The 26,797-nt window shown below is 47.1% G+C and overlaps 4 protein-coding genes and 1 long non-coding RNA gene across 10 annotated transcripts; 4 read left to right on the forward strand and 1 right to left on the reverse strand.

Moving 5' to 3' along the window:
* The first annotated feature begins 4,145 nt into the window (after nucleotides 1–4,145).
* Nucleotides 4,146–4,681, forward strand: LOC135611920 (uncharacterized). The gene is made up of 2 exons (XR_010486683.1): nucleotides 4,146–4,359; nucleotides 4,439–4,681. It is a non-coding gene; the product is annotated as an uncharacterized LOC135611920 (long non-coding RNA).
* A 336-nt stretch (nucleotides 4,682–5,017) lies between these two features.
* On the reverse strand, nucleotides 5,018–6,651 carry LOC135611921 (uncharacterized). Its single transcript, XM_065107568.1, has 2 exons — nucleotides 6,335–6,651; nucleotides 5,018–5,979 (listed from the first exon to the last, which is right to left on the reverse strand). The coding sequence occupies exons 1-2, from the start codon at nucleotides 6,413–6,415 to the stop codon at nucleotides 5,125–5,127; spliced, it is 936 nt and encodes a 311-aa protein (XP_064963640.1). The 5' UTR covers nucleotides 6,416–6,651; the 3' UTR covers nucleotides 5,018–5,124.
* Nucleotides 6,652–8,466: 1,815 nt separating this feature from the next.
* LOC103986150 (protein SOSEKI 5) lies at nucleotides 8,467–11,528 on the forward strand. Of its 2 annotated transcripts, XR_010487223.1 has the most exons (5): nucleotides 8,529–9,133; nucleotides 9,216–9,285; nucleotides 9,372–10,244; nucleotides 10,460–10,900; nucleotides 11,085–11,221. XR_010487223.1 is itself a non-coding variant. In XM_009404063.3 (4 exons), the coding sequence occupies exons 1-4, from the start codon at nucleotides 8,929–8,931 to the stop codon at nucleotides 11,242–11,244; spliced, it is 1,308 nt and encodes a 435-aa protein (XP_009402338.2). In that variant the 5' UTR covers nucleotides 8,467–8,928; the 3' UTR covers nucleotides 11,245–11,528. The 2 variants fall into 2 exon arrangements, 1 of the variants encoding a protein (XP_009402338.2); XM_009404063.3 differs by lacking the exon at nucleotides 10,460–10,900 and having other exon boundaries at nucleotides 8,467–9,133; nucleotides 11,085–11,528.
* A 2,837-nt stretch (nucleotides 11,529–14,365) lies between these two features.
* On the forward strand, nucleotides 14,366–15,124 carry LOC103986149 (zinc finger protein ZAT11). The gene has a single exon (XM_009404062.3). The coding sequence runs from the start codon at nucleotides 14,436–14,438 to the stop codon at nucleotides 14,949–14,951; it is 516 nt and encodes a 171-aa protein (XP_009402337.2). The 5' UTR covers nucleotides 14,366–14,435; the 3' UTR covers nucleotides 14,952–15,124.
* A 6,576-nt stretch (nucleotides 15,125–21,700) lies between these two features.
* LOC135586377 (type I inositol polyphosphate 5-phosphatase 8-like) lies at nucleotides 21,701–26,764 on the forward strand. Of its 5 annotated transcripts, none has more exons than XM_065110183.1 (11): nucleotides 21,701–21,880; nucleotides 22,692–22,745; nucleotides 22,818–22,893; nucleotides 22,967–23,047; nucleotides 23,162–23,258; nucleotides 23,403–23,510; nucleotides 24,595–25,030; nucleotides 25,096–25,295; nucleotides 25,400–25,508; nucleotides 25,590–25,738; nucleotides 26,117–26,763. In XM_065110183.1, exons 2-11 carry the CDS (start codon nucleotides 22,716–22,718, stop codon nucleotides 26,409–26,411), a joined length of 1,581 nt encoding a protein of 526 aa, XP_064966255.1. In that variant the 5' UTR covers nucleotides 21,701–21,880; nucleotides 22,692–22,715; the 3' UTR covers nucleotides 26,412–26,763. The 5 variants fall into 5 exon arrangements, with proteins under 5 accessions (XP_064966255.1, XP_064966258.1, XP_064966257.1 ...); XM_065110186.1 differs by having other exon boundaries at nucleotides 23,165–23,258; XM_065110185.1 differs by having other exon boundaries at nucleotides 22,970–23,047.
* The last annotated feature ends 33 nt before the right edge of the window (nucleotides 26,765–26,797 follow it).

Here is a 26,797-nt window from a genome sequence, read left to right on the forward strand (position 1 = left end):
GTCGTGCCGCCTGGTCCCACAAGGGACCCCCTAGTTATGGCCAATCGCGTCCGCCATATCAGTATCTTACACGGTGTTATTCTAATTAATGAATAGGTCTCAGCTTTACAAGATCATCTTCTACATTGAAAGTTGACCACTCAAAACCGAGGACTATTTCTGAATCCTTTGGTGTGATGAAACTACAAAGAGAGGAGGTTTCGAGCAATGGTACATGCACCGAAATAAATCACCTCGCCTAGCCTTTTAGTTGTATATGAGTATCCACACGAGAATGTCTACTTTTTTTTTTCTCGATATTTTCAAAACGGTTGATTGTGGTTATTTTATTAGATATAACAGTAATATTAATATTATACGAGAATTCACTAATATTATTTTATTATTCGCTCATATAAAATCATTTAATGATTCGAGTATTTATAATTTCTGAAATGTTAAAGGAGTATCAACTTATATCTTCTTAATATTACAAGTATTAAATTCAGATTCAACTTATATCAACTTATTCGGATTCAACTTTTATAATCTATTTTTGCAAGTATTTAAATTCACCTGACAATCTAAGTGTGAAAACAACTCAAGTAACATCATAAAATTTATCTAACTCACCATGAACTTTTACCTAGAAATATGATAAATAGTTTCTTGATTCTGTAATGTAATCGAGTATAACATGATTTATTTACAAATATAACACCATAAAGTTTATCTTAATCACTTCAAACTTTCACCATTTATCAAATTATGATGTAAGTATTATTACTATTAATCTATTTTTTATATAATTTTTAAGAATTTTTAAGTTCAAATATGATGAAAGATAAAAAAGAGAGACTAGAAAAAGTGGAGAAGACAGTAGTAAAAAGGATAGGGACAAACATAAACGATGAATAGTAAAAATGGAGATGAGGATGAAAGGTTGTAGATGAGATAGATGATGACGATGGTAGAGGAAAGGAAGACGCAAGCAAAAATCTTTCACATCGAAATATTTTTTTATATAAATCTTATCTCATGATTTGTTTAGTATTATGTTACTAATCTGATTAGCCTGTTAAATTATTTGTAATATGTTTAATATTAAATTATATCTTATTTGATTCGCATAAAGAGAAAAATAAAATTATGATGTTTATCACTTTGGTAGATTCAAAATATTTCATATCTAATCTTATCTCAAAAGATAATAACTTACATAATTATATAGGAATGATGAAGTTCATCGGGAAGTAGGTTCATCATGACGCAAAGGTTAATCTTATCTCAAAAGATAATAACTTACATTAAATGCTTCGTATGATTTTTCAGTATTCCCAATAACAAAAATTATAAGTTAAATTCAATTATTCAACAAGGATTAGAATATTATCCCCGCGTGGCACAAAACTCTCAGAAACAGGAGGAAGATGTATACTTGACAAAGCAAAGTTTTAGATACTTTTTGACGGATTCAACGCTGCAGTGGTTTGATCACCGAAGAACCAGCAAAAAGAATAGACAACTTCTTGCCAAAGAAAACGCAGGTGCGGTTGACGCAAGGAGACGAGTTGAAGGCAGAGCAACCGTGGATATGTATGTTGTATATATATAGAGAGAGAGATAGAGAGACAGAGAAGAACAAGAATAAGAAGAAGAAGAAGGCCGGCGAAGGTAGAGATAACATCGAACATGGCGCTTCCGTCCCGGCGCATGGTGGTGTTGGCACTGTGCTTGCTTCTCTTGGTGGATGTATCCACCGGCACAGACCAGGCAGTCGACTGCAATCTGCTACCAGATGCGTGCTATGACGCTTGTCGCAAGAATGGCCACTGGATTATCACATGCGCCGGCTGCTACATCGGTTGCCCCGAAGTTGAAGGGGGCGGCGACCTCGGCGGCTTCGGGTCGGTAAACAAAATGGCGGATTCTCCGCCCACCGGAACAACCGTTGAGCAGCCTTAGGATGGGCAGGAAGATGTGCACGTTGACGAAGCGACATGATGGCGAGGTCCTTCGATGCACTCTTACTTCTTGAATCGATCCCTCGCTGTCTCTCTATCTCTATCTCTATCTCTTGTTGTTGTCGATCAAGTAATCCTTATATAAACAACAAGTTGTGTTGCTGTGCCAATTCTGAATGATTTGACCATGGAGCGGTATGCAAATGTTGCATTGAAGTTTGCAGGGAAGTCAAAAGGCGCGGGCTGACCGCGTTCCTGCAAGGGTAATTGGTCGTGCTGCCTGGTCCCACAAGGGACCCACCCTAATTATGGCCAATAGCGTCCGCCATATCAGTATCTTACACGGTGTTATTCTAATTAATGAATAGGTCTCAGCTTTACAAGACCATCTTCTACAGTGAAATTTCACCACTCAAAACCGAGGACTCTTTCTTAATCCTTTGGTGTGATGAAACTACAAAGAAGAGGTTAAACTCCCGAGAGCTTACCATATCCAACGCATGGTTTCAAGCTCTTCAGACCCACTTTTGAATCCCCGAGTTACATAATTAGCAGCATTAGAGACGTAACACCACACGGGTCTTTATCAAACGTTCCTGTTTTTACATCTTTGAATTCGAGTCGTCGATGGGTTTCAATATGATCTGACACGCTTCTCTCCCCTACGCTTCTGGGTTGCAGTAGCATGCATGGCCTCGCATGCGTGCAGTCGTCTTCGGATGCGAGACTAGTGCTCTCGTGTAAATTATGTGCAGTGCACGAGACCATTAAATGTGCATGTTTTGATTCGCATACTAGAGAGCAACTTATGTCGTCTTTCTGATCGATTCTGTGTCATTTGATCATACCAACACACACCAAGAAGATGACGGTGGTGGATACAAGAACACGATCTGAAGACAGCGCAATCGTGGAGAGAGAGAGAGAGAGAGGTGTGCATATAAAAGGAGAGGAAGAGAGAGAAGAGGTGGGGACGGACGAAGAGGAGCAACAAGGAAGCTAGAGGTAGGTCGAACATGGCGCCCTTGACCCGGCGAATGGTGGTGCTAGCGCTGTGCTTGCTCCTCTTGGTGGGCGCATCCTCCGGCGCCGTAGTCGACTGCTTTGACGATTGTACGGGGAAAGGCCACTGGAGAGTGCGATGCATCGGCTGCTTCTTCTGCCCTCCAGATCCGATTGCCCGGAACGACCCTCCCGTATGGGAAGGCAAGCCACCACGGCCTCTTCTGTCCCTGTCGTTCTCCTTCTACAAGTGGTGCCGAGCCAGAGTCCAATGCTTCCGTATCGTTCCCCATGCCGATGACCACCGACATGAGGACTAACCAGTGCGCGTCCTGAACATGACCGACGAGAGGCACGTTATGTGCACGACCCTTTCGAATGCAACACAACACTAATTTTTGTGCGCAACACCACATGGTGTGTTCAACTTGTCTCAAACTTTCACCATCAAGAACATGATAGAGACTTATTCCATCAAAATATACCTTATCAAGAGGAATCAATTACATTGGGTTGGGTACATCTAAATTGCTAGTTGAGTGCATTGGTTCAAGGGGTTTTGGGTATTTAAGTATCTTACAACGGGAGATGCACTTGTAAAGTGAGTAATAATATGGGGGATTCTAAGTAAAATCCTCTATCTGCTTTCCTACTCAGATCATATATTTGGAGGAAATCAAAGTTGTGCATGAAACATTTACAAAAATAAAGGGAAAATATAATTAAAATGCGACAATAATTTATGATAATCAAGTTTTTTTAGGTCCAATATTAAAATAATTTACAATAAATGTTAAAGTCTACAATAAACGAGTGGAAACAAAATCGAACGATATGTCCCATCGACTACCAAAAATTTCACAGCTCGCAGGAGCTGAAGAGGGAATCGCACGAAACTATCATTAATACAATGATATATGTTTGTCCATGACGATGTAGCAGACGTCGAGAAAGACGAGTTGGGTGAGTTTGACAGATTCAACGCTACTGGTTGATTCACGGAGGGCCACAATCCATAGAACGGAGACAACTCAAAGATCGCCAACTTATTGCCTAAGAAAAGGGCCGTACGCGGTGGATCGATGGACTCAAATTGATGACCGGGCAGTCACGAACGTGTATATATAGAGAGAGGAAAAGAGGAGGCGGAAGAAGGTAAAGAGAGAGAGAGAGAGAGAGAGATACATACATAGATCGAGTATGGCGTCGTCGGGGCGGTGCATGGTGGTGGTGGCGCTGTGCTTGCTCGTCTTGGTGGATGTATCCGTCGCCGCATCGAGCGCAATCAACTGCAATCTTGGAACCGATGGGTGCTATGAGGCTTGTCGTGCCAAGGGCCACTGGGAAGTCACATGTTTCGCCTGCAACTACTTTTGCCCTGCCGTCAGCACGGGCTTCATCGGCGGCGGCGGAAGTCTGTCTCTCTCTCTCTATCTATCTATCTATCTCTCTACAGTGTTATATGCCCACTAAGTCCTCTGTCTTTGTCGCAGGTCGCTCTGGCACCAGGGCGCCTTCTCCGACGGCGGACAACAATTGATCAGCCTCAAAATGGCCAGAGAGATGTGCACGTTGACGAACAGAGGCCCTGTATTGCACTCTGCGTTTTCAGTCGATCCTCCTTCCTTCCCTCTCTCTCTCTCGCTCTCGCTCTCGCTCACTCTATCGTTGTTGATCACGTAATGTGCGAGTGTGCACGCCTTTGATCCTATCTAATAAATATCAAGATTTGTTGATGTTCTTTCTGTGTCATTTGATCATGCAGTGGCAGGCAAAGGTGCGTGTTAGAGTTTCCAGGGAAGCACAAGGCAAAGCTGACCCCCTCCCCCCCCCCCCTTCTTATAGCCAATCGTGTCCGCCATATCAATATCGATTAAGTATTTCCTTGCGAGTCTACAGAAGGTTTAGCAGAGCAATTTAGACATCTGATGATTAACACAGTATTATTATAATGACCACTTTTGAATCCTCAAGTCACTTTATTTGCACCAATAAAAACATAGCACGATTAGCTTACAAGGAAATAGAGAACACGTATTGGCGTTATATGTAGCGATGTCAAGCAAAAAGAGGGAAGAAAATAGTCGAATGTTATAAACATCATTAAAATACGTGAACATGCATAGATAAACCGAAGACGGATGTCTCCCAATTACTAGTGTTGCTAAACTCCTTCACATCATGCACCTCCAGTGCATTGAGTCTTCTGTATCTTCATGTTCATGCTGTCATGGCTCATGATACATGGCGAGGTCAGCGGCAGCCTCTTCATCGCGTCACCTTGAGAATTCAAGGTTGCCTGCACGTAAACAAGAGATGCTCCATCGGATTTCTCATGGTTGATTAAATTCGGAGAAGTACGAGCCGAGCTGCTTGGATTCGGTACGATTTTAGGGGTGAGCAGTGAAGCTGTCTGAGCTTGAACTCCCGGTGGCGGACCCTTAAATGGATGCGACGGCGGAGGATTGCGCCATCGAGGGAGTGACCCTGCCAAGAGAAGGGTCTGCAGCGTAGGACCTGCTTCTAAGACAGCTTGCAACAGCTTCCCTCTCTGCGGGAGAGGTTTATTCGTGGCAAGGCTATTGATCGTAACGGAAGCTCTGTCCGCTGTGCTATTGTTTGCCGGCGAGCTCCGCTGTTGCACCATAAGCATGTTGCAGGTGTTAGCCATCTTTATGCTTGACGATTCTGGGAAGGCAACGATGCTGTGAGAATTATGGGTGGGAATTCCCGAGAGGCTATCGGATTCGGTGATGTTGGAAGTTGCTCCGGTTTGCCGCATCTGTGGGCTATCAGGCTGGAGAGAGCCTGATAGCATGGGAGAGAGCTCCCCCGTGTTAGCTTGTGTGATCTTATCGAGTAAAAGCTGCAGCTGATCCCTTGCTGCGTCTCTTTCGTGGGTGACCACTTGAATTCGTTGGATTAATTGATTGATATCTTCCTCTCTCCTTCTTATCTCCTCCTTAACATTAGCCCGCAGCGACTCAAGTTCCAAGGTGGCACAGAGAAGCTTGTGCTCGAGTCCCTCGGTGCTCTGTTCGAACAAAACGGAAAGATTCAGTAAGGAAACAGAGGTGAGATAGCAGAAAGGAACAGAGGGATGTGTCGAAGAACATACAGTTCTTCAACTACATCACTCGACAACAAGACTCTCATGATTGATTCAAGCACAGATATACTGCGAGATCCAGTGGAAAGGTAGAACTCTAAATGATCCCGTGTACATTTAGAGTTCTACATCACTCGACAGCGCATCACGGCACCACGGTCGCTGATCCGAATTCAGAAGCAGCAGCGCACACAAGAAAAGCTGATCCATAAAGCATCACCGGACAAAGTAAAAGAGAAGCCACGCCCATAGAATACGTTAGAGAGGAACAGCGACTGACCTCATGAAAACACAAACCAGAAGCCAAGCCTGCATCCATGGTGACCTCTGCAAGAGCGCAACGATCCACACCCGACTCCATAAAATCTACACCGGCTCCCTTGATGCACACACTCTTTATGTCCTTCTCTAGGCCCGTTAATGCCTACGTAAAAGCCGGTTTGATGTAGCAGTAGTTTAGCCGGGAAGAGAAAAGAGGATATTTTTTCTTCTTTTTCTTTTGTTGTTTTCTGATGAGAAATAAGTTGAATTCTCGCCCCTGCGGAAGCTTGCCAAAAACGTCCTCTCTCTATCTCTCAAGCTCGCGCTCTCCACATGGAGTAAGCAAGGCCTTGAGAGAGAAACTTGTTCAATTATTGAATACTCTCTCTCTCTCTCTATGTAGCTCCATGTCGGGCACGTTAATAGAGTTACTTCATGAGCTCCTCCTTCCACATGCCACGAAGACTTCTCAGAAAGAAACAAGGACTTGTTCAATCTACCTCGCGCCTCCTTTTGGCAACTTGTGTTACCACGTGTCCTAGATTGATTTGATAGTCAACAGCCAACACATGTTGATTTGATTGGCTTATCAGCATCAGTACTATGGGGTTGACTAGTTGTTGAGTCTACGCTAATCATAGACCTACCAATCTACATACACAATCATATGTTTTGGTCCACATACGCTTTTGCTCTTAAGTAGCATGTAAGTTTAGTACACATGAGGCTATTCCCTGGCTTATCGAATAGGTAATATCAACAAGTTGTGGCATGATATACTGAGGAAGATCTAATCATAGAGTTGACATCCAAACTATTATACCTTTCTTTACGGGTCTCTGCCAAACCATACTGAGTGATATGAAAAGCCTATGGCCACAAGGAGCATCATACAATAAAACCAAGAACAAGTAGAGTCGTAGGGTGTCCGGTGAGAAGAGGCCAAGCCTTGCGAGACAACAAAATCTGGGAGGTCTTGTCCATTGGATCCTGCCATGTTCGAGCTCCTCCTTAAAAAGTCATCTATAGCTATCTATCTATCTCATATATATTTGTTTATTGGATTTAGTTGGTAACTATACATTTTACTGTCGTGAACTCATGCAATCGGTGGGCTTTGCTGGGCAATCTGGGCTTTTCGTTTTACTGGGACTCCCCCAGTCGATCCCGGGGAAGTAGTCGACTGTTCGGCGAACCTGAACTGGTGTGGGAAGAGCATCGTCCCGGAGACATCACTGTCTGCGTGCAAGTGGCATCCCCAGTCGTCATCTCGGTGGCTCCACGCTGCAGGTCGCTCGTCTCATCACTCCATACCGGCCATGCCTGGTACAGTGTTGGGATCTCTTGAGAATAGAGAGTCACAGGAGGTATCCATTCTTTGTTTCAGTCAAGACGCACAAGTGCATGCTAACATTAGCAGCCTCAGTTTTCTCGCAAGAAAGAAGCTAATTATTCCACCTACTGGACCGATGTGATTTGGCATAAACACGATGATAATGGGACTCAGCCCGAAATAAATGGTTTGGCCCAGCAGACCGTATTGTCAAGGGTAGAGAGAGAGAGAGAGAGAGAGAGCGAGACGAGCACTCGGAGCCTTCTCCTCCATTCGTGCCAAGAGTACTCTTTATCAGCCGACACCAGTCGACGCTGTAGTGCAGCGACGGCATCGTGGACTGTTGCTGACCATCTTCTCTTCCAATGGTGGTGTATTAATGCGACACCTTTTGACTCCACGGAGCCAACTTCTCTTCCTCCCTTTCTCTTGACAGCAGCAAGTGGACCAAATGCAGCCACCCTATCTTTCTACCCGTTCCTTAAAATATAAGATGAGACCATCCTCGGCTGCGGCGTGCAGCACAAAATGCGCTGCCACCCTCGCAGGCTTCGACGACCCATCTGGCACATAACGATACTCGTTTTACGCTGAACATACACGTCAAAGTACTCAACCAGCAGCCGAGTTGGTGTTTAGTATAGACGTCTTTCGGCGACATGGTTGGTTCCGAGGTACTAATGGCGGTATGCTGCCACAACCCGTGCGTCGGAGTATTTAATGGAGGGATAGGCAATGGTCAAACAGATGGAATGACGTCCAACTTTATGGCTGGTGGTTGGGAGGGGATTTGGATGGCCATGGCCGCGGCAGTTCCATTTGAAATTGATGCTTGGCCTTGTGTTCGGGCAGATGCACGGTAGAGAGGACATGGTCGCCGGTTACTTTTCAGACGACGAGGGAGCAGCCGATCCTTTACCACGGGAGCGTTTGATGACCTCGAGGAATCACGTCGTACGTCCACTTTCTTGTGCGAATCTTGATGCGCCTGATGACAACCCAACCACATATCCAGGGTTACTGTGAGCCCATGAGGCGTGTTTGGTGGTTTCTTCTTGTCCACGGCACATCCCCACTTGAATCCGCCCGCGTCTCTTCTTTCCAAGCCCTTACCACCGTCCTTTCCCTCCCATTCCCCTCTCCTCCCTCCCTCCCTCCTCTCTGAGCTCCCCGAACGGCGCATCGTCCATGTGCCTATAAAAAGACCGACTTTTCCCCTTGTTTTGCTTTTGTTCGAGCCACGAATCCCTTTGGTGTTGCTCTGCATTAGGGGGGGCTTAATGGCGGCGGCTTCCTCGCGAGGGAGGAGGGAGCCCCTGCGGCAATGGAGGGACCGGGAGACGAGTCCCGAGAGGACCAAAGTGTGGAAGGAGCCGAAGCCGAGGAGGGTCCCCGTGGTGTACTACCTCTCCCGGAATGGCCAGTTGGAGCACCCCCATTTCATGGAGGTCACCCTCTCCTCCAGCCACGGCCTCTACCTCAGAGGTACGCCCTAAAATCCGAGAGCTCCCCATTTTTTCACACTCTGTTCTTGATCTTTTTGACATCTAATATGTTGTATCTTCAGATGTGATCGAACGTCTCAACTTTCTCAGAGGCCAGGGAATGGCCAGTTTGTACTCTTGGTCCTCCAAACGGTAGCGTTGCCTCCGTTTCTAACGCTGTCTTTGCCCCTTCCTTCTTCGTGCAATTTCTTCGTTTCACTCGGTTTTGGATGTTTCAGGTGCTACAAGAATGGATTTGTGTGGCACGATCTGTCCGAGGACGATCTGATCTACCCGGCGCACGGCCACGAGTACGTCCTCAAGGGGTCGGAGCTCCTCCAACCCGTCTCCTCTCCCAGTTCCCAGGACACCATTGCCCCATTTTATGCCTCCGACAAGCCGCTGCCGATCCCCAAATCCGTGCACGAAGATCCCGAAATCTTGCAAATTAGGAAAAAAAGGGCGCCTTGGAGCTCCCTCGACCTCAACGAGTACAAGGTCTACAAGACCGACCTGGCGGTGGAGACCGGCGTCAAGGCTGCGGACGCGTCCACGCAGACCGACGACGGGAGGAGCAGGCACCGGGCCGCTGTTGCCAGGGACGACGGGCGCCGAGCGTTGATCCCGATGGTGGAGGAGGCCGAGCCCCCAACCACCGAGCTGGAGCGGGAAGAGATCTCTCCGCCGCCGTCGTCTTCGAGCCCGGAGACCCTGGAGACACTACTTAAGGCGGACGTACGGGCGTCGGCTTCCGCGGCCACGACTGTGGGGCTCGACGACCACGACCCTACGGTGGGGGGCTATGCAAGCGGGCGGATGCGAGCGTCGGCGGTGCTGATGCACCTGCTGTCGTGCGGCTCCATCAACGTGAAGGACCATCACGGTATCTCGGCGTCGCCGCCGTCGTGCAAGGAGAAGGTTGCGCCACGTGGAGGGTCCGATTTCGGCGGCGCGAAAGTGGCGGACGGCTTGATGGAGGGCAACAGCTTCTCGCGGATCAGGCTGGAGGATAAAGAGTACTTCAGCGGGAGCTTGATCGAGACGAAGAAGGGAGGCGACGGCCGTGCCGACTTCCCCGGCCTGAAGAGGTCCTCCTCTTACAACGCGGACAGGTAAGGCTTTCGTCACCTCAGGGGTTCTTGCACACATCGTTTCTATAACAAATCTGCATCCTTGCTATGATTATTTGTTAATTAATCACCAATTTATTGAGGTAAATGATGTTCTTTGACCTGTGCTGTGCTATGTTTTCGTTCAAACTGACATGATTGATGAAAACGTAGTCATGAATCGACTGAACACTGCTCATCTTCCTTTTCCTTCCCAGTTCTCGATAGCCATGATTAATCTATTTTGGACAAGACAATTTGCATTTTGAGTTGGCTAAGCAGCGTTGTTAGCTCTTGGGATTAATCGTGCCAAAAGCATATATTAGATTGTTGGTTGGGTAGGCAGAACATGTACTGCACTGCTAGAATGGGTTGGGCTGTGTCAGAAAGTTGCACCTTTTACTCTCATCCTTTTCGGTCACCGCTGCCGGGGACGCAGGACAGCCTTTTGCCCTGCCGGGTAAGGGAAGAGCCTGAAGCTACCACAGCTGGATTCCCCTGCTGCATTGTCAGACCAGCCTTGTCTTCCAGTATGTGTTCGCCTTCTTCAGGTCTTTACCACTGCATGGTCATTCGGATGCTGCCCTTGTCGTCATAATATCTTCACATTCGTGGTCGCAAGCGAAATTTACCTCGTCATCTCACCGTGATGAAGTGAGGTATACTTCTAATCATCCATCCCATGCTTGCTTAGCAATCTCAATTTATGTTCGAGCAAACCCTGTGAAACAGAGCTCTTCCGCCATGACTCCAATTTTAATCCATGATTGCTTTCGAATGGTCAACGACGTTGTTCATTAACTGTAATGGGCGGTGCTAATCGATGCTCCTAAATGTGAGCAGGTGCTCGAAACTGGAGCTTGCGGAGAAGGAAATCGAGGGCGTCCGTGCCAAATGCATCCCCAGGAAGCACAAGGCCGTGGAAAGGAGAGAGTCAAACGCACCAATCTCGCGCAGCACTCTCGGAAGCAAGCGGATCAACGATGAACCCCGGGATGAATAAGAGTCTTTGGAAGCTAACGTAAGGAGAACGAATCAGTAAGAGACTGCGTCAGCCTAAAAAGCCCCAAAGAACAATAGAGTAAGAATCTGTTCTGCAACCGAGGAGGAGCATTCGTCTCATGTATGTGAATGCTTTCTTTTGCCTTGCTGATCAAGGCACGTTGTTATGCCAACGAGAGAGGCATTCAAGGAAAAGCAACGCAGTTTAGCTCCACGAAACCTCTTATTGCGTGTGTACTAAAAACAAGGCATCGAGAATCACTAACTACTTCTTTGACTTGGTTAGTGTTAGTGCATTGTGACTGACGCTCTCTCTCTCTCTCTCTCTCTAGGTATTTAGCTAAGTCCCATGGGCTTACCTTTAATGGCATATGTGACCAAACACTGATGCAGGATGAGAACGACTCACGGCCTACGACGAGGCCCACCAGAAAAAAACGAGGGTGTTTCGTAGGGTCTTCCTCTGCTTCCTCTTTCCACTTGATTCATTCGCTTTCATGATCTTCCAATTCGCCCATTCACTGTCTGTGTGTTGACAGAAGGAGCACAAGTTTGACTTTTGCTCACTTTATTCCTAAATATAAAAGGCAAGGTCAACTAGGGAGACAAGGATAGGAAGCCGAACATTGATCGGCCTGTGGTGACTTCGTTCGTTGTGCTTTCTCGATTGCCTTGGCTAGACACACTCTAGAATTACAACTAATAGGATCCCAATATATTGTCGAAGACTAAAAAGAAATAGGAGTTTTGGTCAACAAGAGATGGTTGGTTGGCAGTATGTTTGTGTAAGCAGCAGGGGAATATGATATGTACAATATATATATTGTATTTATTTCATGACAATATACAGCAGAAATGGATTCCCCGTAGCAGTAGTTGACTTGATAAAGAATGTCTCTCCTGCACCATATGGCCCCGTTGACATTCCCTGCTACTAAATGTATGGTTCAGAGCAGCAAAGTCAGCGCAGAAGTTCTCCTCTCTCTCCATTTATATTCCCCTTGACACAAATTCCTTTACACATTTAGCTGGTCCACTATCTCTTTCCTGGATTTAGTAAGCAGCCTCAGCTGTTCTCCGCCATGTTTTAACTCCAAATCGTTGGCCCTCAGGAGCAGAGATGGATAATATAGACTCTGGAATCCGATGGGCATTAACTAGGTTGGGGTATACCCTAAAGACAAGATGCACTCAGCTGCTGTAGCTTTCCATCCATCCAAAGCAGATGAACTTCCTTGATGGTGACTCGAGTAGTACCAACAACTAACAACATCAGCAGTGAAGCCGCGCCAGCCAACTGGTCGTGATATAAAAGATTAAACTGGAAGTGACGCACCTCAAGATCAGCCTAATCTACTCTCAGGTCGGCGATATCGTGTGGTTCATGTTGTGTGAGTTCCTGGAGTTCTTGCGTCAGTTGGGTGTCTACGTTCATCGACAAGACCACTCGATCCATATAATAAAGCTTAGTCATCAGACTTGAGAAGCTTTTGCTTCTCTCGATGTCCATTGGATGGATTCGGAAAAATTGCGGCACAGCTGATTCTTTCCGGAGGAAGCGAGAGTACCACAAGTCATCTGCGGCTTTCGGTTGCCTTGTCCTCTTCCTTAATCTATAAATTGAGAAGCCAAGAAGTGCAAGGATCCATCTCATTAGTTAATGAAAAAGAGGAGAGCGGTCGTTCCTGCGTTCTGATTCGCCTGCTTTAAACACTCAAAACGCAGCTGCTGGTTTCTGCGAGAGAGTTGCCTCGTTTGGAACAGGTTTGGGTGGAGGCCAGCACGTCCAGAACGACAAGGACATGGACCAGTAATGTTGCATTATACTTGCTTCGTCGTCCTATATAATGAATCATTTGACGAGTGTTTAATCCAAGAATAGTCCGATCATTCTATGACCAACCTTAGTGGACTGCAACACAGACGGATGTGCTTGTGCAGATTAATAAGGAAGTAAGGTATCAGAAGGAATCGACTAGGCCGAGGCAGGGTGAGTGTGTTGGTGGCTCTTACGAAAGTCAAATAAGGGAGATGAGCTCTACTAACACGCACGAAAGATCAGATGATTGCCTTTTTCTGGCTGTGGTTGCTTTCGGTCCAAGAAATCAACGCTGACAAAGTTTGTAGAGACAGTCATGCATCGTTGGATCATCTCCAGCTGTATGTATATTTGTTGTGGGTCTTTATCCAACAGGAATCAGAATCCAGAGGCCTCAGTATATAGAAGGATCTTTCCGTAGGCAAACATGACGCCGTTGAACAAGATTAGGTGGGTGATCGTCCTGATAGATACAGTTGATGGATCTGTAGTATCCAACTGTTTGAAATTGCGTGCACACAGGGAAAGAAAAAAAGGGAAAAAGAAACAAGGCTCGAAGCAAGTTCTTTCTTTCTAGGAAAAAAAAGTCTTGCAGTAAGTGGCTAATTCTAATTTTGCCGTCCCCCCACCCCCCCCAAGGTCCAACTGATAACAGGAGCTTATGACCTTATGCTTCTGCACTGAACTGGTCATGATCTGTCTATTTTGTGAACCTAAACTTGCCTCTGCAACAGATAAGCCTATGTAAGGTTAGTGGTTGGCATGGCAGCACAACAAAGATCAATTAGCAAGTGAAGCTGTATTTAAGTACCAGTTGTAGTGTTCATATATACCTCTCTCTGACTGCAAACGCCAACTCAGTGGAGTCGTCATGGATCCATACCATAGGAGACAGCGGGGGCAAGTTGGCTCAAATGTGAAAGACTTCCAACTGCTGTCCTTCCTGTGTTGCCAAGCGCATATCCACTTCCACTCTTTAATTACTATTAGTTGAGTAGCAAAGAACCTTTTGTCCACCGGTGATCACTCTCCCCCTCACTCGACCGGAGAACGCTTGGAACTCTAGAAAGACAGAGACCCATCTTTGTGTGCGCGCTGCTGCTGTCATCACTACCTCAGCCTTGCGTGTTCGCCACGAGACGATACAGCCCAACTGCTCCCGGAGACTCGTTTCAACAAGAAAACTGTTTCTGAGGCTCCATATTTGATAGGCACTGCAGTGCTTACGTAAGGAAAAGGCTTTACAACCATAAATACACCAACGCTTTCTTCTCTCCTCTCATTGCTTCCATTCCGTGCGTTCTACTGCATCTCACGACCTTTTCCTGAGTGAAACATCCCGCAACGTTTTCGTCTTCTGCTTCCGTTTAGACATGAAGAGATGTGGAGACGGAGAGGAAGGAGATCAGATGGAGAGCGTCAACGTGGCTAACGTTCTCGTGCTTCTCTCTCGTGGCAGCAGCGGCGGAGAGGAGATCATCGACATCTCGTCACGGGCATCTCCGGTCCGCGTTTTCGCGTGCAAGACCTGCAACCGCCAGTTCCCGTCCTTCCAAGCGCTCGGGGGCCACCGGGCGAGCCACAAGAAGCCGAGGATCGCGGCGGACCGCCAGGGTCAGGTCCATGCGGAGCTCGCGAAGCCGAGGGTGCACGAGTGCTCCGTTTGCGGCCTCGAGTTCGCCATCGGCCAGGCCCTGGGCGGCCACATGAGGCGGCATAGAGCCGCCGCTCCGCAGGCCCTCACGGGGAAGAAGCCCGAGGACAAGAGGACCTTGTGGTTGGACCTGAACATGCCACCGTCAGAGGGAGACGGTGACTACCGGAAGAAGATTTTTGGGTTCGAGCTCGCGGACACAACTCCTTCTATGGTGTTGGACTGCTTTCATTGATCAATCCGCCTATACCTCTGTCTTAATTCCTCGTCTTCTCTCGTCGTTCACCACATCTGTGGGATGAATACTAGGCGTGTTTTGAGCTTTTTGATGATTGCTGTTCGAAATTTTATTGATCTTACTGACTATTAATGGATCACGAGCCGGTCATGATGAGAAGATTTTGTACAGTATATTGCCTCTGTAATCTGGGTTGTGAATGGAACCCTTCATTTCGACGGTGAAAAGCCAGCAGAGGAAGTTTGACTCCGCTTCATACGTAGTGGTATGACCTAAACAAAAGTTGAAGTGGTGTGCAGTGGTTGCAGAGCGGTCCATAGGTTTGAAGTTTAACGAGTTAATGCAGGTGGTGAATGGGACGGGGAAGTGATCGAGCTTGCCTGCGACTTTCCTCTCTGCTCACTGTGGCAACCTCAAGTTGCACACGGACCACTCTCGTCATGCAAGTGCAGGGAACACGCCATGGCGTGGAACTCACGTCCCACGACCTCGTGTGCATGCAGGGCGCGAGACTCCCACGTCTCATCGGCCTCGACATAATTTAAGCTCTCGACCACCATGGGAGCGCCTTAAAGCCCAAATTTGGCGACTAAGCCTGGCCCGAATCGGCAGGCGATCGAGGACGACGACAAACATGCTGCCGCTACACATCCGTGTGTATTCTGCAGGTCTGCACTCCCATAGCAAGAAGAACATGGTACAAGTGCCTCAAACCACTGCCGTGCAGCATCCACAAGCTTCGGATGTCATCACGAAGAAAAAAGAGGCCGGCTGAAACGTTGAGGAAAAACGAGCACTGCCAGCGGCAGAATCGCCCAAAAGGCCGGACGAGTATATGTCTGATTCATCGTCTTAAACAGCCCACGCAGCTGCCATTATTTGGCGGTAGAGCTATCAGGTTGTCCTCATCCAATCCATAAGAACATTCGAAGCCTGTTCTTCGATCAATGGTGGTGGCAAAGAGCCTCCACCCTCGAGCAACTCAGAGGAGAATCTAGCAAACATGATATACTATCTAGTTTGGGTTGGTTGATCAGAAAGAACTCCGTTGATCTTTTAAGAAGATCTTTTTTGTTTTATTCTCATACACCAAGATTCAATTTCTCAAAAAGACTGGGCGATGATGATTCTGACACAAACATTATAAGACGGTGATGGCAGAACAAACTTAAATGTGCTGATACCATGGAGCTATTGGTTCAAGCGATGAAACTAATTCCCCACCAAACATTTGATGATCATGAAATGGTTCCACCAAGAACATACGGGTCAATCACACAACAAGCATATTCTCCAACAACAATGCCATAGGCCATAGATTAAGCAGCAAGAACAACTTTTAGTATAAAATGTACCGATGATGAACTAACTCATTTGAGTCTTTGCTAATGATCACAGCCATTGACAAGAAGGGGGGAAGCTTCCAAAACAAGATAATTTGTGGGATTTGTTGTGCATGATAAGGCAAATTTGTTTGATATGATGTTATCTGGAAAAGAATTTATAGAATTATTCTTCCAGTGGAGAGAAGGATGAACATATGAGAGGAGATGGATCATTGCAGAACACGATCAGAGGGAGAGGGAGCCACTCCAAGCCTCAAACGAGGAGAGTCGGTGGCTAATTCCCAGTGGGGCAGCAAGACCTCTCATGATGGATACCTTTGTTTAGGACATGATACTGGCATTTGTCTTCAACAAAGCATGTCTACTTATCTTATGGTGATCAGTGACAGAGATGGTGGGGTTTCCCAAAGCCAATGACAATAAGCATCCTAAAATTCTTGTTTACTTTGTTTAATCTTTATGATGGAATTTGGAGCAGAGTCCATGTCTGACTCTACCAAGAACAAAAGAAGTGCCTGTTCTTGGCGTTTCCATGGACATATATTCCTGTTAGGTGGAACAGATTGGATTGGATCGGATTGATGCTAAATCGTGCACACTAATTATTTAAAGTTGTAATCAAAGTGTATAAAAATATTTGCTTTCTTCTTCTTCTTCTTCTTCTTCTTCTCTTCTCATCGGTTTATCTCACATTGCAAGTCTTGCAATCATTGGGACATGGAGGAAATCCGTCTCGCGTACTGTTGTACAGCAACACGTCCTTTGAATCGTGATGTAGTTATCGAGAAATCGACAGGGGGAAAAAATTATGGACCGAGTTCACCGAGAATCCCTCTTCGTAATATTTTTCTCTCTGATATAAAGCCTTCAACAATGACGGAAGTGGGCACCGGAGATTTCCCCAACCACTCGTTGTTTGCTGTTGGTGTCATCCCGAGAGTGCTGCCAATTGGATGTTTGTCCTGAGGGATTACTTTCATCCCTGAATCCGATCGACGTTTTTCTTTGATCGAAAACGAACCCTCCATGATATGGACTTTGGGTACGATGAACGATACTCCCAATTCATTGTGTTTGGTTTCACTGAAAATGGACTTTGGTGGACTGTAGTACTCCCACATCATCATCATCATCATTTACGAGTGAGCAATCGAGAAGAAGACGCCAATTATTTGATTTGGCGGTGTAGGACTGGGCTCGAGCGACTGGCGAGCAACCAAACACGCTTGCTGTTGTTAGTGTTCTCCAAACCCGTGGCTAGAGAGAGAGAGAGAGAGAGATGCAGGAATAAATGCGAACCAAGGCCGAGGTCACGATTGTCAGGTGCTCCAATGCATTCGTTCGTCGAGTTCAGATGCATTGGACTGCGGTGTGGACATAATTCTCATGATCTGCTCACCCTTGACTCGTTATGATGTTGTCACGGATAAAGTTCTAAAAGGATGTTTGATATAATACTAGTTTATATTCGGTCGAAGGTTTAACTGTCCTATTTTAGTTAGATTTGATGATCTTTTTAGGCTTGTAAATAAATATTGTGTCAATACTTGTGAGAGATATTCGATCTGTAATGAACCATTTTGATCCTTTATTGTGCAACTGTTCAGAGCTTGCAAAGTTTATTTATAATTTGTATTGTCTATGAGGTGTTTTTGGAAATGTTTGTTTGTGGATCCCGAGTGAAGCGTTTTCTCTAACCGTTTTCTCTTTTGTAGGTTCTAAGGGACCATGAGAGGCTTCGGGGAGGCTGACCTTTGTGGACGGACATGCATAGATGTCGCACAACTTAGGCAAAACTAGCTAAGTTCGTGACAGATGGTATCAGAGCGAGACAAGAACTCATAGAAACACTTGGCATGCAAATGTGAGGGACCTAACAGGGCTGCGTTGAGGGCAGTCAGCACACGAGCGACCGTTTGGGGGAAAACAAGCATAGAGACGTAGGGAAAAGGAGTCGTTCGGAGGAGCGGACAAATGAGATTGGCATTCAGAGGAATGGCCAACCCTTCGCGCAAGAGGCACCACGAGAACAAACAAGCTTGGAAGAATGTGGAGCGCACAAAGGTTGGGATGGCTGAGTTCGAGCTACGGCTCGACATTGACAACTATACTTGATGGTGCTCACGGCAAGCGAGGCGCTTGGTAAAGGATGAGACTATGCAAGGTGGAATGAGTTGCTCAGCGACCGAAACAATTATGCAAAGCTCACATAAATACTGGCGACAGTGGTGCAGCGGATCATAGTGGAATACGACAATGCGGTACACACGACATAGTCCCGTGAGGGACTATATCATACAGAGATATGATCAGGAGCTACTGGAAGTTCCACTTCGGTGAACAACACAACGACAAGAAGGGCTATGGATTAAAAGAGTGAAGGCTATGGTACCGCAGAAGCAGGTCTTCTATGCGTGCATCGAATCTTACATCAGATGAAAGCCTTAGTTATCAGCATATGGGGGCTGTGTTCTACCGAGGGAAAGTTCGAATGCAAGTACTAGTGAGTCCCATGGGAGGGACTTAATCATGCAGAGGTATGATCGAAGCAGCTGGAGAGTTGGACTACTCTAGAGCCCATATTCGCTTAAGGGGGCCCGACAAGTCAGAGGATAAGGTTGAGTAAGCGAACGTTGCTACCAAGGAAGCTAAGGAGAATAGAATCGGTGCAAACCCTACAATGTGATGGCTGAGGCCATGTATGGGAGTTGCATTCTGTCTTTCTATCGACCAAAGGGAGCTACTTGGAGAACACTGAGGTATTGAAGCAGGGGGTCGAAAAGGGCGAGAAAGCGACGATGAGTCCAAAGGGACTTAGCTACCCAAAATCAAGCATCAGTTAGAATGGAAGTGGACTCGGAAGAGTGCCACAGAGATATATCTATTGATTATGAAGAAAAGGGATGTAGATGCGAGGCAACGGATAGTAGGGCCATGGGCATGGCAACGCCATGGTACTGCAAAGGCTGGACTTCTGTGAAAGTCATTGATCCCTTGCTCTCATGGAGGGAGAGTGCTTGGTCGTGAAAGGGGCCGAGGAGGTGAAGCATGCAGAAGCAAACTCCAAGTACTGAGACAAGGCTGAAGGGCAGAGGCCAAGGAACTTCGTAAGACCGGTGTCAACGGACTTCTCATCAAGATAGCCGAAAGTGAAGGACTTTGGGTCATGCAATAGTGCACGACCAAGGAACGAAGCAGGCAGTACGTAGTGCTGTACCTTTACTACTCAGTGGAGTAGGTGGCCAGGTTGTTGGAGAAGACGATACAATCCCAAAAGCGACCAAAACTATTAGAGACTTACTCCAAGTTGGGGTGAAAACTTCTTGCATTCCAGAAGTTCGATGGTATTGTGAAGGTGAATCACAGTAGCTAACTCAATGCAAGGAGTGCAAACACTTCAAGTGCTTCAGAAGTGTGAGTAAAGAGCAGGCAAAGGCCAGTAACCAACTCGATGCATAGAGTACAACCCTTGAGGAGGCAGGCGAAGTCAAGTAACCATTTCCTTCTCAACTCTTAAGAGAATGTGCGAAACTGAGTACCCCAATTCTCTTATCTATCCAGCAGAGGAGCTTTGCACAGGTTCAAAGACCCTTCGAAGATATTAGAAGATAATAGTTGTCAAATCCTTACCAATGATGATCAGTGCTACTAAGAGTAGATTATCCGCTTCATTTTCCAACAGAATGTCAATCGAAAGCGGAAGTGATACGAATCTACTTGAAAGTGACAACTAAGTAAAAGAAGAGTCGATGAGTAAATTTTGTGGAGGAAGGACCCAAAACTTTAGAAGTTTACGAGGCGATGCTCGTTAAAGCTCCAACAAGCATACACCCAGTTCAAGCAGCATGAGGCATTTGAGAAACTGGCACATAGTAAGGATGGTCTTTTCTTTCATTTGGAGGATCCTTATGAACCAAAAGGGATCAACACAACTAAGCCAACCTCACACTAGAATCAGAGTCATTAGCGAGTTGAAGCAGCATGGCAGATCAAAAGTTTGACTACTCAAAAACAACAGCGGAGAGTAGCTGGGAGCTAAGAGGCGTATTGCAGTTGGAGCAGAAGATTGAAAACTCAACAAAGGCGAGGAGTTGTAGTATCAGCAAAGGCTTCGACGAGAACGTCGAAGGAATAAGTGGGGAAGAATATCACGGACAAAGTTCTAAACATGATGTTTGATGTAATACTTGTATATGTTCACGGAAGAATATCAGTAAAGGCTTCGCATAGGTACCTCATGACTTAAGCAAAACTAACTAAGTCCATAACAATGTGATGGACGGATACCGAATGACGACACGCCAACACCACCACAAAATGAGTGTAGAACAATTCTACTACAGCTTGATCATTTCCGTCAGACAAAATGTCATGAGCGTACGTCAATCATGCATCTTAATCGCTAATTTGGACAGTACGACTGGTTAGATCGTTGTTCATACATGTTCCGTGAGAATTATCCCCCTTCTCTTTCCTGATACGATCTTGCAGAAGAGAAGTCCATGGTGGACGTCATCTGTCTCTCCGCTCTGCAGATGGTTTCGCGCACAAGCTTAGTTGAGAGGAAGATGGACGCCATGGTAAAGCACCCTGTTTACATCCCCAGCCGGATCTGCTGGTTCTATGTTTACAAACACAAATCTTCTACCTCAGCCTTGCATTCATGTTCAGGGATACATGTCTTCCGGGCATCCTCCTCGTAGATATCTTTGGTGGTTTGACTCGATTTGCTCGTCTCTATGCCACAAGATTTCAAAAAAATCGGCTGTGATCTTGTTGCCACTGCTGCGAACACGGTGATAGATTGCCTATCCGAGAACGGACTAGAGGAGAAAGCAACGCAGAGTCTGCTTGGGCTCCCCATCCTTGTTGCTTCCCTGGTGGTGGTTCCATACAAACCACCAAAATCTGACTCTATCCTCTCCCTTCGAACCGTCCATTTCCTTCATGCGTTCGCTTTGGATTCATTTCATCTCCTGATGCAGTCGGTCTCGATCTACGACGACCTGCTGAGGACCACAAACAAGAGACCAAAAGAAAAAGGAAAAGGATATTGATAGATTATCGCAATAAAATATAAATAATTATAATTATTTTCCTCATATACATTACAATGGAGCGAGGAGTGACCCAGGAATAGGAGATGACCGGTTCCATGCAAGTCTACCGTCAACAGGGTAACATGTGGACAGGCGGATTCCAAGTAACAGCCATACCAGCACTCGTCTCTCTCGCTATGTCTGGCCGTATCCAACGGATCGATCTGGACCGTCTGATGCGAAGGAATACGCTGTACGGAACCGTATTCGCCGGCGCAGAAGCAATAATAACAACTATTGTAAATAATAATAATAATAATAAACAAACCTTTTTAAAAGCCACTCCCTCCGCCGCGGATGCCATGCGATGTGGCCACCTTAGTCTACTAAAACTGCGCCTCGCCATTCACCTCTCTCTCTCTCTATCGACTTCGCCTGACTCATTCGATTTAGGGCTGCCGAGAAGGGAGGAGGAGGAGGCGGACGAAAGGTGAGCCGCTCCGCCGAGATCTCTTCTTCCTCGCCTTTTCGTTGGTCCAAAGTAAGATTTCTGCACTTGTTGACTCTCTATCTCTCTCTCTCTTTCTTTCTCTAGAAAAGGAGCAAACTTTATTGGTTTCTTTGTGTAGTTGTTAGAAAGCGTAACTCGGGTGCATGTAATATCTGTGTTCTTCCGGCAGAGAAACGTGTGTTGAAAAGATTTCTTGCCGTACGTTTGCTTTCTTCTTGAGAGAAGATAAAAGATATGTCTTGGACAATGTCGATAATGATGAACTGGGGAGTCATCTCCCGTTCTTGCCGTTCTGATTCGTCCTCATGCAGTATATATCATGATATGCGGGACATCAATCGGGGGAACGAAGATCTATTAATCGTACAGTGGAATTATTCCGCATTTCATTCATAAAAGGAAGCCTTTTATGAAACCATTCGTTTCTTATTTCCCCAAGATTTCTTCTCTGTCCTGCCATCACAAGTCATGCTTCTTCTTCTTCTTCTTCTTACTCTTATTCTACTTAGGCCACTCATGATTTGATGGTAAAGTGGTGGGAGACACGGTCAAAGCTCGTTAGCTTCAATCTCTGGCTTCCTTCCATTTCTTGCCTGTCCATAAATCTACATATATCTTTGGCAACTGGTCGTAGGAGAAAGCGAGTTAGTCTCAAAAGCCACTTTACGGTTCTGGTTAACTACTCCGACCTTCCGCACCTTTTTCTTCTCTTCTCTGTACAGAGTTTCAAAGGCTTTGTCAGAGGAGGGGATGGGATGACTTCCTTTTCCTTGCGTCGTTTCGTGTCCTTGTTCGTCATGCTCCGAAGATGATCGATCGTTTTGATTCTCTCCTTCCACAGGTGTGCGTCTTCCTCGTCGGAGCAATGGGACGAGAGCCAACTCTGATACAAAAGGTGAGACTTCTCTTACAGAAACAAACCACGGTAGAGTTTCCCAACTCATGTCAGATGTCCTCTGCCCTCCAGTCTTATTCTTGGCCCAAGACTGTAGTCCGGAAATGGCTCAACTTGAAGACCTCAGAGATCTGTTCTGAACGCAGCAGTAAGTCCGAGTCCTCCGATTGCCTCCTGTTCCTGTCATCGAATTACTTGACATCTTTCTCCTTGGATCAAAGCAGAGAAGAACGGAGATGTACAGAGGAGGAAGAGCTGTTCGGACAAGGACAGCAGCGTGCTCAGGAGAAGGGACTTGCCAGGTACTCCGCAGCTACTCGACAACATAACCCAACTCCTCTCTCAATCATCTGCAAAGCATTAACGAGACAACTCCAAAGGTTTCAGTCTTTTCAATTTCTTTTTCTATGAATTAGTAGGTGGATGGCTGGCGGAGGGCCGTGACAATCTCGAGCCTCCCCGCGTGCCGAGCTACTCGCCAACTGGCTCTTCTCCGCCCATCGACAACCTCCGGTAAGGGGGCACTGATCCCACAGAGAATATGTTGGAGTTGTTGCCGTCGCATTTGTTTAATCCCCCGTGAGGCCATGGACTAATTAACTCATCGACTTGTGTCGCACATGCCGCCGCTGATGATGACGACGACGATGCGGGTAGGATGGTCGTAGGGACATGGAACGTGGGAGGGCGCCCGCCCCACTGTGGGCTCAACCTCAGGGATTGGCTTATGAGCACGCCTTCCTCCCCAGACATCTATGTCCTCGGGTATCTCTCTCTCCTCTACATATATAGTAGTATGCAGCTCTGCCTTTAGTTTTCTTACATCCAGCTTTAGCAGCTGCTAATCATGATGATTCCCTCGCTTTCATCAACTTCTTTCCCAAAAGGAAGAACCTTTTAGCGATAGCTTATTCTACACAACCGCAAAAACACCTGCCACGGTCACAGATGGCTTGTTTAAGTGGAGGACTGACTGACTGCATAAAAAAATGGGGGCATCAATCTAACCACAAAACGTGGTTGCGTTTTGTGGGCTGGAACCATTAACCCCTATAGATCCTCGTGCTGCTGCATGCATCCATCCAATTGCAGTCTCCAGCAGCAGCACGAGGATCTATCGGGGTTAATGGTTCCAGCACTAGAGATTGGAAAGCCAGCTGGTGGAGCGATGAAAGATGCTGATAACGAGCCAATACCACTAGCATCTCTGTCCCGTTTCTCTTCTGCTCCTTTTTCTCATATCCCGTGTAGCCTTTTCTTGTCGCCACTATATGCTCCGAGTGGTCTCTCATCGTGACCAGCGAATGCATTCTTTCGTCTGGCACATGGTATTACGGATGGATGATGTGAAGCAGAAAGGCCAAGTCCTTTCGACTGCCATCCCTTGTGCCACCCCCCATGCCACGCACAAAACCTGATGAACTGGAAAGTTGCTTCGCCGCAGTAGCACTCCAGCAGTAAGAAGACATGATGTTAAGCAGTCTTACTACATGATGAATGGAGCTCAATTTTGTTGGGCTCTTAATGATGTGCCGCTGTATCGCATTTGACACAGATGGGACTGTGATTACTGATTGAGATCAGCGTCCTTTCTCGTCTGATAACTACAGTTATCACTCGCTCTCTTCGAGTGATGTTCGATTTCAACAAGACATGTCGCTTGGCTTCTTAATCCCTTCGGCACCGACAACTCGTAATGAAATCATTTGCATCGGTATCATGATGTTCGAAGGAGAAGGCTGAGGATTTGGGGTGCTCTGTATAATTCTGGCCGTGTGCGACACGATCTCGTCGCGGCGGACTTTGTGGCACCTGAATCGCCCATGTTAATCCTGTCCTTCTGCTGCAGGTTTCAGGAGATCGTCCCCTTGAACGCCGGGAATGTGTTGGGCCCCGAGGACAAGGGCCCCGCCTGCAAATGGCTCTCCCTCATTCGGCAGGTGCTGAATCCCCCCGGAATCCACGGCGACGCCTCGGAGTCCGACTCCCCGTCGGCTCAGAAGCCGCGGGTCAGCTTCTCGGATCTCTTGTCCATGGAGCTGGAGCTGGAGGAGCCCGAGGACGAGCTCGCGAGCATGAATCCCAGCTCCAGCAGCGGCGGCGACTCGCCGGATCTCTACCTGGGATCGATCACGCCGCACCGCGGGGGTTACTGCCTCGCCGCGAGCAAGCAGATGGTGGGCATCTTCCTCTGCGTGTGGGTGCGAGCCAGCATCATGCACCGCATCAGCGCCCTCGAGATCTCCTGTGTCGGCAGAGGCATCATGGGCTGCATGGGGAACAAGGTTCGCCCACCTTGCTGTTCACCAACGCCATCAAGTAGCTCCTGACACGCCTCGCCCGCCTGCAGGGATCGATCTCGATCAGCATGACTCTGGAGCGAACCACGTTCTGCTTCATTTGCACGCATTTGGCGTCCGGAGAGAAGGACGGCGACGAGGTCCGAAGGAACTTGGACGTCGCGGAGATCATGAAGAGAACTAGATTCCAGCAATCACATAGGATCGCAGGGCCAGCGCCATATCTACCGGAGACAATTCTGGAGCACGAGTAAGCCTCCGATCGAGCTTCTGAAACAAAAAAGTAGCTCGTTGGAACTGATGTCTCTATCGTCGTCGTCGGGCTGTTCCACTGACCATTAATTCAACTTGCAGCAAGATTATATGGCTCGGAGATCTCAATTACCGATTGGCTTCCACGAACAGCGACACCCATCAACTGTTGCAGAGGAATGACTGGGAAACCTTGTTGCAGAAGGACCAGGTGAGAGAAAGATACGCGATAGAACTGGGAAATCCGTGTAAGAACAAAACTAAGCTTCTACATGGTGTCATGTACTCGCAGCTTCTGATAGAACAGAGAGCCGGACGTGTGTTTGCCGGATGGGACGAAGGGAAGATATATTTTCCTCCGACATACAAATACCTTGCGAATTCTGACATTTACGCCGTCGATCAAGCAAAATCGAGAGAGAAAAGGCGCACCCCTGCTTGGTAATCCCCCATCATCCTTCTTCTCCTTTCTATTCTTCCCCGACTTTGAACTGCATAGATTAGAGTTACGTTGTTGTGTCGTTCGATGTGTTGACCGTGTCATACACGTCCTGTAAACTAATAGCGGTTGCTGGCATTCCAAGTAATTGAGTTTGACCAGCCCATTGCCCATTCCCATGGCGAGCATGCAATATAGCTACTACCGCAGCTCTTCCACATGCTCTTCTTCATCAGCAGGGCTGTTGTTTGTAGCAGAGAACACCACAAGTATCACATGACAGTGGTAACAAAGAAGCAGAGAGAGAGAGAGAGAGAGAGAGAGAGATGTCCTGTTTCCAGTATCCAAGTTCTAATGTCGTGCGGTGGTTGATGTAACAGGTGCGATCGTATACTGTGGCGGGGGAAGGGGATGAAGCAAATGAGTTACGTGAGAGGCGAATCGCGGTTCTCCGACCACCGCCCGGTCTACTCCCTCTTCTCTGTACTGATGAACGACGGCCTGTTCGACCACGGCGGGGTGATGACGGCCGAAGAGCATAAAGCAGCCGACGTGGATTCAAAGAGCAGCAGCCCCCTGTCGTCGTCATCGCGAGGGAAGGTGCAGGCCGAGGAGCTGTTCCTCGCAGCAACAGCACCGAAGCCACATGGAAGCCGACGGGTTCCGAACCTATAACCATCCTATTCTTCTTTCATTAACCAATACAAACGAAGAAAGAGAGAAGCCAAGCTGTGCTCCGCAAAAAGCCAACGAGCGGCATTTGCTCGGTTAACCAAACGCTAAGCGGACGCCGCGGCGTGTCAAGGGGAAGCCAAAGGCGACGGCCTTTGCGCGTGCAATGCCGACCTCGTGCTCGCAGGTTTGTCTCGAGAAAGACGTAGCTGTTGTAGCCCCCAAATCGAGGAGGGAAACTCGATGCTTTTTTGTTTTTTGATGATGAAGAAACAAAAATGTGGTGAAGCGATTGATGAGTTACGGAGAAGTATGTAAAGCATGGCAGCTCGAGTTGCATCTTTTCGTCAGCTTTTGCAGGAAGGAGACCTGTTGCGTTCCGCATCGGC

The sequence above is a fragment of the Musa acuminata genome, chromosome BXJ2-5 (assembly GCF_036884655.1).
Source record: "Musa acuminata AAA Group cultivar baxijiao chromosome BXJ2-5, Cavendish_Baxijiao_AAA, whole genome shotgun sequence".
Taxonomy (NCBI): domain Eukaryota; kingdom Viridiplantae; phylum Streptophyta; class Magnoliopsida; order Zingiberales; family Musaceae; genus Musa; species Musa acuminata.

Excerpts from the sequence above, each read along its gene's own strand:
- LOC135611921 (XM_065107568.1), bottom strand. The coding sequence starts at position 6,415 with ATGGAGTCGGGTGTGGATCGTTGCGCTCTTGCAGAGGTCACCATGGAT. Across the intron at positions 5,980-6,334 it reads CTGGTTTGTGTTTTCATGAG|AGCACCGAGGGACTCGAGCA; the intron begins GTCAGTCGCTGT and ends TTGTTCGAACAG.
- LOC103986150 (XM_009404063.3), top strand. The coding sequence starts at position 8,929 with ATGGCGGCGGCTTCCTCGCGAGGGAGGAGGGAGCCCCTGCGGCAATGG. Across the intron at positions 9,134-9,215 it reads CCACGGCCTCTACCTCAGAG|ATGTGATCGAACGTCTCAAC; the intron begins GTACGCCCTAAA and ends TTGTATCTTCAG. Across the intron at positions 9,286-9,371 it reads TACTCTTGGTCCTCCAAACG|GTGCTACAAGAATGGATTTG; the intron begins GTAGCGTTGCCT and ends TGGATGTTTCAG.
- LOC103986149 (XM_009404062.3), top strand. The coding sequence starts at position 14,436 with ATGAAGAGATGTGGAGACGGAGAGGAAGGAGATCAGATGGAGAGCGTC.
- LOC135586377 (XM_065110183.1), top strand. The coding sequence starts at position 22,716 with ATGGGACGAGAGCCAACTCTGATACAAAAG. Across the intron at positions 22,894-22,966 it reads GATCTGTTCTGAACGCAGCA|CAGAGAAGAACGGAGATGTA; the intron begins GTAAGTCCGAGT and ends CTTGGATCAAAG. Across the intron at positions 25,296-25,399 it reads GAGACAATTCTGGAGCACGA|CAAGATTATATGGCTCGGAG; the intron begins GTAAGCCTCCGA and ends TTCAACTTGCAG.